Here is a 14356-nt window from a genome sequence, read left to right as displayed (position 1 = left end):
ATGTCTTTTTCACAATATGACTAAATTAATAAAACTCAAAAGTCTTCATGAGTAATAAGCTAAGATATACTTAATTTAGTATCTCGGCAGAAATGGGAGAAAGTTGATTAGTTTCAGACAGCAGTAAGCCAAATTACAAGAGTCAAAGAGAATAAGACTTTCTAACTTAGAAGAATCGAGTTTTAATTAGGTGAATGGTTTTTCAAGACGGTTGGAAAGGTCGACAGGATGAAAGAGACTAAAAACTTTTAATCTACAGAACTCGGTTTGCATGTAATAAAGCATCACTTCATGTTTTTTCTGAGCATGGCCCTATGAGAAGGACACTTACCTCTCCTGTGCAGGTTTAGTGTTTGCCAAGGTGAGCCTCATAAGATGCTGATTATTTCCTTTAAATGCTTGATATAAAAGCCAGGTACCTCCCACCAGATGAATGGCATCAAGATGGGTCATGATTGAGATTAGCTAATATTGCCACTGATGGGGAATCATTCAAGAAACCTGTGGTTACCAGGGCAAGGGGCTGGAGGCACAAAGCACCCTCACTCAGGAATCTCACAGTCTAACAGGAGAGACAGTCAGGTAAGGAATTAATCTCAGTAAAATGGGATCAGTTTCATATAACAAATGCAGTTATGAAAAGAACAAAGAACAAAGTAATGATACAGTATGTGTTTTCCACAGAAAATGAACTATTAAACTGATAGGGATAATATTACCTAATTGCTTCAAACTTTATGCATATAGTTCTTAAGAACTAAAAAGCAAAGGCACAAATACATAGGAAATTAAATTCATTCTAGAGCAAACCTCAAATGCTACAACAATTGCTTTAACAAAGTCCTCTTACTCAATTTCAGAGAAAACTTGAGATTTTTCTCATAGTGCTCTCATTGTCCAAAAGGTCACGATCTGGCCTATCTCACTGGTCATTTGTCATTTGTTACTTCCTTCATTTGCAGAAATTCTGACATCCTTCTTCCTGCCCCATTAACTTCAGATTCTTCTGTAATGAAGTAGTGTGTACGCAGAGAGATTCAAAAACTATACAGGTAGCATTTACCATCAACCTATAGGATGTCCTTGTGGTAACACTCAGGGTCCCTTGAAGTACCCAATCTACCAGATGCCCAACTCCTAGTAAAAACACCCAGGCGACACTATGTCCAGGTACTTCTTCCAGATTTCTTGTATTTGGTAATAGCTGACTTCAAAGGACATTTCTGTTCCATGGTCTGTAAAAAGAGCCCTTGCAGACCTCCAAAGCAAAGCTCCTCAAAACAGAGAAACACTTGTTTGTAGGTGTTGGGGACCAGGCAACCAGGTGCCCTTAGATACGCTGGTAGGATTATAGAAGATTTCAGAAAATAGTGACTGGCTTCCTGCTCCAGATCCTCCAACATTCCTGACTGGAGGCCAAAAGAAAAAGGCCCTTTCCATTTGCTGAGCAATGGAAATAGGGGAGCAAATGAATAGGGAAAGGATGGTTCCCTGAGCACCCTAAGGAGGCACCTCATCAAGGGCTAAGTTCAAGTTAGGCAGTAGATGAATCCCCTTAGCACAGGCCCAGCAGGAATAGTTCTGTGCATAGGATAAGAAATGAGGTTTTTAATGTCTCAACTTAAATCTTACATTCAATGTAAGGCAAATAAGGTGTATGTAATCTAGTCATTACTTCACCCATTAAGTGATCAATGCATCTGGAAACTATGGATGGGTACGGGTGCCTAGGTGGCTCAGCTGGTTAAGTGTCTGACTTCAGCTCAGGTCATGATCTCACGGTTTGTGAGTTTGAGCCCCGCGTCGGGCTCTGTGCTGTCAGCTCAGAACTTGGAGCCTACTTCGGATTCTGGGTCTCCCTCTCTCTCTGCCCCTCCCACACTCATGCTCTGGTTCTCAAAAGTGAATAAATGTTAAAAATGTTTTTAAAAATATGGACGGGTACATATTCTACCTTTCATTTATCTGCTCATTTTCAAAAGACATTTACTGGATGTCTTTAATGTTCCAGGCTCCAGGAATACAGCAGTTAAGACCAGACCCTTGCCTTTGTGGAGCTTATGTCCTCACGGGAGATAAACAGTAATCAATGAATGAATGAAATAGAACAATTTCAAATGATAAATGCTATGAAGAAAAATAAGGGAGAATAAAGGAGGAGAGAATGAGTAGCAGTAAATAAAACAACCCCCCTCTACCCCCACCACAAAACTTTATGTGGCCAAGGAAAACTCTTGATAAAGGGAACGACTGAGCAGGGTCCGTTGATATGAAGGAATGAGCCATGTAAAAATCTGGAGGAAATCCACAAAAAATTGAAGGTGGTGACTGGTAACCCTCCCTGCCCATTTGAGTGATTAAATCCCATGATTCTAGCACTACCACATTGGACTTTGCTGAAAGCTATTCCCCTCAGGGTACAGGTGACAGACGAGCAACCTGCATTTAAAAAATAATTTTGTTGGGGTGCCCGGATGGTTCAGTTGGTTAGTCGTCTGACTTCAGCTCAGGTCATGAACTCATGGTCTGTGGGTTCAAGCCCCACGTTGGGCTCTGTGCTGACCACTCAGAGCCTGGAGCCTGCTTCTGATTCTGTGTCTCTCTCTCTCTCTCTCTCTCTCTGACCCTCCCCTACTCATGCTCTGTCTCTCTCTCAAAAATAAACATTAAAACAAAATTAAAAAATAATTTGGTTAAATAAGGGGGAACCAGATACAAATCTACCAGATATTCCTGTTTAGAGGTCATTCTCACATATTTCAGAAGCATACAGAGATGTTTCATAAAGAGATTTGCTATATAAATAGATAATAATTATATCAAAAAAGCTGAAGGGTCGGGGTGCCTGGGTGGCTCAGTCGGTTAAGCGGCTGACTTCGGCTCAGGTCATGATCTCGCGGTCCATGAGTTCGAGCCCCGCGTCGGGCTCTGTGCTGACAGCTCAAAGCCTGAAGCCTATTTCAGATTCTGTGTCTCCCTCTCTCTGACCCCTCCCCCGTTCATGCTTTGTCTCTCTCCGTCTCAAAAATAAATAAACGTTAAAAAATAAAAATAAAAAAATAAAAAGCTGAAGGAAAGAGCATTTGAAAGGCCCCAAGGTGGCAGCAAGTTGGGCATGTCTGAGGACCAGAAAGAGGGGTGAGGAAAGAGTGAGGGGAAATGTGGCCGGAACAGAGGCTTGGACAGCAGGCAGGGGCCACACCAGACCCTGGGGGTGACAGCAAGACCTCTGACCTGGTTCCAAGTATGATACGCAGCCCCTGGAAGATCTGAGCAAGGGAGTGATGTCCTTTGATTTTTAAAAATTCATTCTGTCTGCTGGATGGGGAACAGATTGCAGGGAGCAGGAACGGAAGCAGGAGCGACGGCAGTCCAGGCCGAGAGCAGGATAGTTGGGATTCAGCTGGTGAGAATACAAGGTGGGAAGGCTGGAGTCCGAGTCTCCACATATTTCTTTTGACAAAAATCTGAGCTAACACTACATGCTCACGGTGGCTACTCTGTTGTGTAAGTTCACAACAGTTCTGATGGATAACACACGAGGCTCATTCACAGGTGAAGACTCAAAGGCTTTAGGTTAATCACTTGCTTCCTGAGAGTCCAAGCCCCATCTGCCCTGTGAGACTCTTAGGTCTTGACAGCATCTTTTCCACTGTGCTCAAATCCCACAAACCTCTATCACTCTCACCAATCAGAGGACTTCACATTTCTATCTCCATACCTATGATTCTTTGTCTCCTTAGGCAAGTGACTGTCAGGGTTCAGACCCAGGCCAGCCATGTACCAGAAAGGTCTTTCCCACCACCACCCTGTGCTGCCTCCCAAACTGGGTAATAACAATGATGATGTGCCAAATGGGGTACTTCCTACTCGGTAAAAAATACCATGGTATCTCTACCTCTAATCCCAGAAGCCTATAATCAAGATAATGAACATTAAGGGACACTTGGGTGGCTCAGTCGGTTAAGCATCTGACTTTGGCTCAGGTCATGATCTCACGGTTCACAAGTTTAAGTCTCATGTTGGGCTCTGGGCTGACAGCTCAGAGCCTGGAGCCTGCTTCACATTCTGTGTCTCCCTCTTTCTCTGCCCCCCCCCCCACTTGCATGCTTTTCTCTCTCTCTCTCTCTCTCTCTCTCTCTCTCTCTCTCTCTCTCTCTCTCCCCCCCACTCCCTCCCTCTCTCCCCCTCAAAATAAACATTAAAAAAAAAGATAACGAACATTTAGCACATCAATGAAATTTCACCCAACTTAATTGTCTAATCATTTCTGACTCATTTTTGTACTCTTTTTGACTATTACAGAAGTTTGTGTGCTTTCTTGTACTTGCTGTATTTGCCATCTGTTTGTGTTCTTGCTGGTCTCCAAAATCTGGTAATTATTTGTGAATCACTAACTCATGTCTTGAAATAATACTTACTGTACACACCCTCATAGTTTTAATCACTATAATCCTGAAATTTTAAAAATTCTCATGTGGAATTCAGATATTGTCAAAGGAAAAAAAGTGACTATATCTTTAAATTATTAAGAACTAGGTGGGGCCGCCTGGGTGGCGCAGTTAAACGTCCAACTCTTGATCTCGGCTCAGGTCGTGATCTCACAGTCGTGAGATCGAGCCTTGCCTCAAGCTCTGGGGCCAACAGCGTGGAGCCTACTTGGGATTCTCTCTGCCCCTCCTTCACTCGTGCTTTCTTTTTCAAAATAAACAAACTTAAAAAAAAAAGCAAAACTATGGAATATAAGAACTCAAGTAGGACCTCAGATCCACCCAGTGAGGTGGCTGTCAACCCTGGCTGCAACATTAGCCTCATCCGGAGAGTCCTCTGCCCACCTGACCAATTACATCAGAATTTCTGCAGGTAGGACCTGAGCATCTAGAATTTTTAAACTCCCCAGGTGATTCTAATGTGCAGCCAGAGTGTAGAATCACTGCTCTAAACCAAGTCCCCCTCCAGGAGCCTCCTGCTCCTCACTTTCAACGGACAGAAAACGAGAGCCGGGGAGGGGAGGCGACTTGCCATTGGTAAAGCCAATGTGAGGTGGAACCACAAATGAAACCTGCGTCTCCAAACACACGGTTTCCAATTTGCATTTCACATCCCCAAGACATAGATAAATGTAAGGGAACAGAGGGGTTCCACTAATTGCCATCCTGATGACTCTATTACCCAGGCTTCATTTCTTCTGATTCTCTACCTTTGGTGTCTTGCCCGAGCTGCCAAACTAGTCTAGCTTGGAGAAAAGCTATGCTACAAGACTAGTAGCTCCAATAATTGACAGAGGTTCTTTCTCCTTCAACAGAGCCATACTAGTGAGTGAGCACACCTCTAAAGACCACGAAATGGGTCGCAAAAAACCCTGCTTTACAGCCACACAGGAGAAGCCTTTGACTAATTAGTCCCATATTCAGGAACTTGACCTAAGAAAGTAACCATGGACATGCACCCATTTTTAGGTACACAAGATGTTTACGGTAGCATTGTTTATATAGGGGGAAAGTGGGATCATCATAGAACTATTGTGGAAACAAATTTCAAAATGTACCCTTAAATTTTAAAAAGCCACAAAACACGTAATATATCCCCAGTTTGGTAAAAGTAAATATGCATCCACATATTGAAAAAAAAAAAGTGGCTGGGTTAAGGGTGGTTTTTGTTATCTTCCCTCTTTTTAAATGTTCCAGATTTTCAAGTTTTTCTATAAGGCATATGTCTCTCATTTAAAAGAAGAGAAAAAGATATGTATTTTCTAAAACAGCAGGACAAGAAACACATGTACAGAATTGTATTTGCAACTTATTTTTGAGACCCTCCTGCTTATGTCTTTTTTCCCTTTAGACCAAGGACATGAACCAGGCACCTACTTCCTGCCACATTCTACATGCAGAATAAACATTTTAGTGGGAGACTCAAATTAGAATCTCCCTGACTTCCCTTATGTAAGTCAAAAGCTAAGAAAAATGTTAGTGTCACAGAATATTTCTTCATGACATGAGAGACCAACGTATTGACACAGTCCATCTTTCCAGTCTCCGGGTTATTTCACAGATCTTAACAATATTTACTAAGCATTTCCCATGCACCAGGGACTCTTCTAGGCTTTGGGAACTCTGTGATGAACAAAAGATGTCTAAAAGCCCTGCTTCCTGTGGGTCTTATGTTCCGGGGGAGGAGACAGACAACAAACATGTTAATGAGAAGTAAAATGAAGCAGAGAGAGAGGTAGGGAGTGTGGAGGATGGTGAGTGGGGGAGGGGTGCTGCTACTTTAAATAGAGTAGCTAGGGAGTGCCTTCGTGGTGAGGTCACATTAGAGAAGGGATCTGAGAGAGGCAGCCAGTCTGGTGGGTATCTGGGAGGAAAAACATTTCCAGCAGCTTCCTGGTAAATAAAGGAGAAAACATCTATCCGATTCCACTATTCTTTGGGTCATCTGTAATTACATTCCAGATGTAGGTTTAGTCAGTTCATAGCTACAGAATGGCCACATGAATATCTTCTGTGGAAAGGGGGGACCAAAGGAAAAATTAAAGGAGAAAAAAAAAGGCATTTGTGCATGTCAGCTCTTGGGAAAATCTCAAATCTTTGCCTTTTCAGTAATGCTTAAGTGGACTATGTAAAAGGCCATTTATGATGGAGAAACACCAGATCGAATTGGTTAAAAAACATTTCCTGGCTCTTACCTAAAATATGTATTCCATGTACTCTTTATATATCTTTGCCAAGGGAAAGGACATGCATGAGCCATATATTTAATACAAAATTATTTCTAAAAATCTTTAACCTATATTATGAAATATTCACATATTTAATATCAAAAAAAGCTAACAGTCTAACGCATAAGCCTTAACTTTATGACAAATGATGCTTATTTCTACTGAAAAAGTTTTTCTAAATACCACTTATATATTATGGAGTAGACAAAAAATTTTTAAGATACTTACAGAAAGCAATTTATCACCAAAGCTTTTGAAGTAAAAGAAATTCAACCTTCCTGTCACATAGAAAAATAAGGACTAGAAACATAATCATAAAATACTTTGACTCCAATCTGTAAACCACACTTCAGTTGAACTGTCAAGTGAATGATCCTTCAGAGTTTAAAATAAAAACTTACATTATACTTATAGACAAGGTTTCCATTGAACAGAACCACCATAATTGTAGCTTAGTGGAGAACAATCACACAGCACAAGGCGGCCTTTTTTCCTCTGGGTTTTATGTTCCCAACAAAATCCTTAAAAGCGGAGATCATCTGAATAGGATTTGAATTTCATTTTAACTCAAATTTAGCATCTCTCAATTTACATGATCAACTGCGCTGAATTCCAGCATCACTTCAACTCATGCAGCAGTAAGTGAAGATCCTCTTTAGAGTGTATACAAGGCAAAGCATCTCCTCTAGGGATAAACTGAAGACTTTCAGGGGCTATCAAGATATTAAATTCCTCATATACTAAGTTTTAGGTCCAGAAATGCAATGACAACGGCTAATGTCCTTTTCAAAAGTGGAGGCTGGGCCCTAGACAAATTAACATCCCATCAGAAGCATAATTCCTCCTTTCTATAAAACTAGGAAGCGAAGTTAAAAAGTCCCAGGTTCTTTCTAAATCTTTCCAGATTTTGTAGTCATAAATTCCTTCCTTTTTGAGAAGCCTGGGGACTTTTAAGAACAGAGCCATCAGGAGAGAGAAGGATGGAATTCTTACTAAAGGCTGGAAGGGTAGAAGGTAAGATTCCTTCCAAATCCCCCAGATTGGTCTTTCTATGACCCAAACTAGTAAACAAGTCATACGGTCTCTTGAAATGCCCAGGCCATATTAGGTTACACTGCCAAGAATGTTATCTAACTCTGACACTGAATTATGGCTTTTAATAACAGAGTCTGGAATTCCTGGCTCTTGGATGTCTGGCTGCCACTAGAGAGACCAGTGAAGAGGTAGTTTAGTGCCAAATAAATAAGTATATAAATACTAAATGGGGAGGGTGAGATGGTTTGGCCCGGGAGATTAAGACCAAGCATAAATGATATTTTTCTCTTAAGACGCATACAGAGAAGCTAAGTGGAAAACTGAGGCTCAAGGGTTTCTTAAATATCCAAATGATAGAGAATCATGAGTGCTTGGGCTCCAGAAGACCCTTAAGGCATCACCCAGTGGAAGCCTGTGCGTGACTCTCGCACTCAGCAACTCCACAGCACCCTCGTTCAGTTTCAATCTGAACACAAGAGAAAGCTTCACCTCCCAAGGAAGCCTCTCCCCTTTATGAACGGTTCTTCTATCCTTGTGAACACTTCCCTTTACTAGAAAAAGTCGGCTTTCTGTAATTTCTCACTGACCCTGGTTTGACTCCATAAAGCTGGGCCCCCAAATACAATGGCCTTGGGCTTGAGGCAGGGGCAAAATAAGTGGCACAGGCCAGGAGCCAGACCACAAGAGATGGGGACGGGCCAACTAACCAGCACACTGCCCATATCAATGGCCAGCCACTCTCTGCTCCAGCTGCCTGTTGCCATGTGGGACACGGGTCCCTGCGGTCAGTTTTTGTGATGAAGAAAAGGCAGAAATCTGGATTTTAGTAGAAACAGCTTGATTTCTGAATATATAAGTAATTACGAAGTTCAAACAGCTCTTAGATATCAACTAATCCAAACCTCTCATTTTACAGAGAGAGAAAACGGAGGCCCAGAATAGAAAAAGTGACTGACCCAAAGCCAGTTACTCAGAGGGATATCTGGAGGAGGAGAGCCCTAAGCAGAAGGTCCCATCTATCCCATCACAAAAATCCAGTGTGTGAGTCAACAGGGCATTCGGCCTATAGACTTGTTAGAGTATTCTGAAGAACTCACTTTAGATCATTTCCTGTATGCATTAAATCATAGTTTTTACAGTGTCCTTTCAAATTGAGAGAGAATACAGAGCAGTAGTTGCAAGCACAGACTTGGGAGACAGACTACTCAGGTTTGCAAGCCTGGTTCCACCACCTGCCACCTTCATGGCCAAGTTACCTCTCCGTATCTAGGTCCTCAGTTCCTCTAGGTCTCAGTACGTCAGGGTAATAATAGTACCCATCTAAGCGTTGTTGTAATAATTAAATGAGCTAATACACATAAGGTTCCTACGACATGCCTGACACAAAATAGGCACTACATGGCCAATATTATCACTTCTCAAAGAGAGAACCACAATATACTAAAGAAAAGAGTCAATGCAAACATACCAATTGAAGGAAAATGTAAAACACATTCTAGAAAATTATGAGTCCCATAAAAAATTAATTATAGCAGCTAGTTCCTTTAAAGAGGTTAAGGCAAAGGTAGACGTTACCAATTAAAATAACGGCCACAAATGTAGCAAGAACCCATGAATTAAAACTCTTAGGGGTGCCTGAGTGGCTCGGTCAGTTGAGCAGCGGACTTTGGCTGGGGTCATGATCTTGTGGTTTGTGAGTTCAAGACCCACATCAGGCTCGCCGCTGTCACCACAGAGTCAACTTAGGATCCTCTGTCTCCCTCTCTTTCTGCCCCTCCCCTGCTTGTGCTCTCTCGAAAATAAACATTAAAAACAAATTAAAAAATAAAACTCTTAGCACACACCGACACAAGAAAGTGTCAGTAAACCTCCTGTTTTCTCCTCCCACATTGGACAAGTGCTAGAATACATGGGATAGATCTCATCCTGGGCTCCTCCTCACCAAGCTGAGCTTACTCTCTAACCAGCTTAAGCACCTTTTCCATTCCTCCATCTCTAAGTACTATTAGGGACCAAGTCCCTCAAAAGTTCTTCCATTCAGATAGATGTTTAGTTTTCTCATTTCCCTCTGTCTGCACACTAGCAAAGGACAAAGACAGTAAATACACGCTCTTAAGAAAGGAAAAAAAAAATGGATCATTCCTACAATGTCACAACCCAGTCACGAACTGTCTCCATACACATAAATCTACCCTGTTGACCATACCGGTCCCTGCTAGGATGAGATTACAATTTAAGCCAAGACAAAGCACAAATGCAACAGGAGAATCCTTAAATGTTCAACAACCAACAGAGGGAGGTAGAACACTCTTGTCTCAAATCACAGAAGCCAGACAGGAACCAGCACAACTGCTCTGGTCTTCAAAGCATGGGAGGGTCAATAAAGAGCTCTTCCCCAGGGCCGCTATGGCCTCAGTGCACCCTAGAGTTCTTTTGGATCCAGTTTATGGATAAGCGTATCAGTGTACATAATGCTTCTAAGGGTTAATATTTATTGACTTCTATGTGCCAGCTACAGATGTAAGCATGGTCCCATCTGTAAAGGAAATATCCAGTATAGGCAAATATACAGAAAGTAGATTAGTCATTGCCTAGGGCTGGGGGTCTGGAGAGGAAAGAGGAGTAACTGCTAATGCACACAGGGTTTCTTTTTGGAATTAGTGGTGAGGGTTGTACAACTCTCCGAAGAGTAAAAGCCATTCAATTGCATACTTTAAATGTGTGAATTGTAAATGTGAATTCTTTCTCAATAAAGCAGTCATATTTTTCAAAAAGATTTGTAAAAACCAGTTACAAAGTAAAAGTACTAGTGTATTCAAGGAGAATCTGTGTCTTTGTGAATGAGAAACCATAATTGCAGAAGTGGCAGAAACCCAAAATCATTTCAGCAAGAAAAGAAAAAAAAAATCAGAAAGAAGTTTATATGGAAAGGGTAACTGACTAACTGAATTTCAAGACAGTGGGTATGTCGGGATCATGTCACTCCAAATGCATACATATTACAGGATAGGTGGTGTAACTAAATTCTGACTTTCTCACCTAAAGTTAGCAGTTCCAAAAATAAAGGATTTAGAGGAGAGGTGAGATTAAAAAAAAAAAATCATGCAAAGTCTGATGTTAGCTTTTTGGAGACTCTGAATTTAAAAGTTTACAAATGTAAGGATCCTCTGGATCCTTAGGAAGACGGATCCACATCTAAAATGTATACCATTTCCTAAGATGAATTTAGAAATAGGACTCCAACTTAACTAGAAAAAAGTAAAGCCTTCAAGTTCTGGAGCTGAGGGAAAGACAGGGACAGACAGATCAGTGATGGCATCTCAGCGTTTGAAACTCAGGAAACCTATTTAAGAGTAAAGTGAAGGGTTTGCCAAGCTGCACAGTCATGTATCTCCTTATAATGAGACTTTAGCAAAAATCAATGCAATCTCTGACTGAAGTGTCTCCTAATGTGGCAATATGTCAAATGATAATATAGAAGTTTCATAGCTGTTAGCAAATACAGTGTTAACACATTTTTGGAAACAGCATAATGAAACTAGAGAATTTTGTTTACATTTTCTAGCCTTTAACTTTCAAACTATTACTAAACCCTTTATTCCCACTATGTTTATGCTTATGTCCCACTAAGCATCATTTGTATGGAAAATCAGCTTTCTTTAAGAACAGGCAAGTCATCAATTGATCCAGTGTGTTGGCAGTTCTGGAAAACCTTTTTAGACAGGAACAAATGATGCCTCTTTCTGTTCAAAGAAGCCAAGTTTAACATTTCATGCATATGCATAGAGAAACATTTAAAGAACCCCGAAAATTAGCTAACCATCTTTTTGGAATTTACAGAACAACAACAACAACAAAACCCTCCTCACAACACCTCAAATCAAGGTTTAAATACTAAATGTTTAAAGATACTTTATGTGACCTAAAGTGATCTTCCATAGTCCTCCAAATCCTTGAATATCATAAAGTTTAAGTAGTGCTCCTAGGACTCAATGTTGGGGTACAATCTGTTCCACTACAAAACTGTTGAGCTCAAGAAAACATATCAATTGCTCCCAAATGCTCTATCATAGCTTTTCTAAAAAGTGAACTGCCTCTCCTCTTCATTAATTAAGGGACTGCATTTTCTGGCCTATGTGTTAAAAGCACTGAACTTTCCCCACTCCACCTGTTTGTGTTAAGGTTGACAAGTTCTTTGTTGAAGACAGCTGGTGTTGATTACCAGGGACAGACCAATTCTATACTACATTAACAGGTAATACAGCTCTCAGAATACAACCTTGTCCCCAAGAATGCACCGCCGCCCCCCCAACAATACAGCCAAAGCTTGGTGTTCCATTTCAGTAGCATAACTGTTTATTAAAACGTGGCTTTTAAAGAAAATGACATTTTTGATTAGACAACTGTCAGAAAATGCATCTGTCATTTCTATTTCCTCCCCCTCCTTGGGGATGCCACAGCCTCAGCCCAGGAACCCCTCTGGGGAAGGAGGGCCCAACTCAAGGAGGCCAGACTGCTAAAAGTAGCTGATTATGCTGACAAGGCTGGAGAGGACTTTTTTTTTTTTTTCTTTTGGTTCCTACCGCGGAAGCACTGGCATGTCAGGCCTAAGGGTAAATAAATACGAGTTTGGGGGCAGTAATGTATTTCTAGCCCTGGCACCCTGCAATCATTAAGAAAAGCTTATTCTTTCTACCCTGAAATCGCCTCATTCTTGCCGGAAAGAAAACCTTCAGCATATTTAACCTCCCACTCATGCAAAGGATAATGAAATACTGGAAAAGTAGGCATAACTTTATGGCCCCCATGCTCTTCTTGGCAGGTTGAGGATTATTTACCATCGTGTCTGCCTGTCAGCTTCTCCGACTGCCACAGAGCACAGGACTTTTATTATTATTTATGATGTACGTCAGCCCAGCAGGGGGGAAACTCTTAATCTCCCAGAGCTGAAACCTGACTTGAAGGAGCAAGTTAGCGGCGGTGAGCTGCCAGCACCAGTAACCCTACCCACCGCCTGACACAGAAACGCCTGCATCAGTAGTATACCTGATGCACACACGGGTGCAGAGCTGAGTTATCAGATCTGCTGGTTCCAAACAGGTGCGGGGCAGGTCCACAACTGAGGACAATACGTGAGCCCTGCCCCCAAACTTCACCTTCCAGATCCTTCTCGGAAGTTAGCCCACCTCAGCTAACCCACGTCCGACACTTGTCTAATCCGAACACACTCTCCGGTCTTGGTCCTCCTTCCCCCGCGATCCGATTAGTCCTCCCTTCTTTGTAAACCCCCTCGAAGTAACGCAAAGCAAAACTTAATAGGGCCGGGGAACAGAGACGCGTCTTCCGCGCAGACCTCCCAGAAAGGAGCTAGAAGGCGGGCGCTGGATCCTTCTCGGCGCCTCCATCCCCTGGGGCTCCCCTCCCCCCCGCCCGCGTCCGCCGCGCACCCGCCCGGGCCACTTACCTGCATGGGACATGGTGATGGTCTCGTTGGTGTTGGAGCCCACGTTAAAGATGACCACCGCGGAGGCGTTCTGCAGGAAGGCGTTCCGGATCTTATCCTTGTACGTGCAGTTGCCCTTGGGGATGAGGGCTATCCAGTTCTTGCCGTGGGCCGGGGCGGCGAACTTGGTGTTGGGGTCGCAAGCGAGGCGGTCGTGGGCCGAGCTAGCCATGACCACCTCCCCGCGCGCGTCCTGCTTGGGCGAGTGCTCCCCGTAGCGCCCGCACTCAGTCTTCTCGGTGTGCAGCTCGGTGCCGCCGCCGCCCGCCACTCCGGGCCCGGGGTCCGGCGCGGGCTCCGCGTAGGTGATGTTCACGAAGGCGGTGTACCATTCCTCCTTCTCAGCCACGGTAAAGTCCAGGCAGAGCAGATGCACGAAACAAAAGGAAAGCAGCCATGTTGAGAGAGCCAGACTGCGGCACGCTTGGATGAGAGACATTGCCATCTTTATCCGCCGGGGCCCCCTCCCCGCCCCCCGCGCCCTCCCCCCGCCCCGTCCCTCCTCCCCGGCCCCGGCCAAAGCCGGGCCGGCGGCCTCTCCTCCTCCTCCTCCTGCTCACTCCCGGGCCCGCGGGCCCGCGGCCGGGACGCGCAGCCGCCGCGGGGGCCGGATTCCGAGCGCGGGGATGGCGCCGGCCCCTTCCCCTTTCAGCTGGAGCTTGGCGGTAGCATTTCGCTTCACGGGTGCTGGAGGGGCGCGGGTGGAGGAGGCGCTTGGGCTTGAGGAGGAGTCCAGCTGCCGAGTGTCCAGCTCCTTGGCCCGGCTTCTGCTTCTCTCATAGGGGTGGCAGGGGCCCCAAGAGCGTGCGGGGAGGCGGCTCCGCGCGCTCCGGCCCCGGCGGGGGCGGGCGCGGCTCCTCAAAGCCCGGGGTGCTGCCGAGGGTGTCCCGGCCGCCGCCGCTGAGCGCTCGGGCGAGCGGATCCCGCTGCCGGCTCGGCGGTCGCTTTCTGCCGCGTGCCGGGTCCCTCGAGCTGTGGGCGCTGCGCTCCTCGCTCCGCCGGGTGGCCACACCGGGGACACACTTGCCGGTGGAGGGGAACCTGGGGGCAGTGGGAGAGAGGACAGAGGGGAGAACGCGGTCTCTGTGTGTGTCTGTATA

General features: G+C 44.3%; 1 protein-coding gene across 4 annotated transcripts in view; it reads right to left on the bottom strand.

Moving 5' to 3' along the window:
• Nucleotides 1–13730, bottom strand: part of RNF150 (ring finger protein 150) — a 292025-nt gene extending 278295 nt beyond the window's left edge. For all 4 annotated transcript variants that reach the window (XM_045055827.1, XM_045055826.1, XM_045055828.1 and 1 more), the window contains exon 1: nucleotides 13218–13730. In XM_045055827.1, the coding sequence (XP_044911762.1) occupies nucleotides 13218–13701 (484 nt within the window). In that variant the 5' untranslated portion in view covers nucleotides 13702–13730. The remainder of the gene's footprint in view (nucleotides 1–13217) is intronic.
• Between the last annotated feature and the right edge of the window lie 626 nt (nucleotides 13731–14356).

Source organism: Felis catus, chromosome B1, assembly GCF_018350175.1.
Source record: "Felis catus isolate Fca126 chromosome B1, F.catus_Fca126_mat1.0, whole genome shotgun sequence".
In the NCBI taxonomy this organism is placed as follows: Eukaryota; Metazoa; Chordata; class Mammalia; order Carnivora; family Felidae; genus Felis; species Felis catus.
Note: the sequence above shows the minus strand (reverse complement) of the source record. Positions and strands in the feature narration are given on the sequence as shown.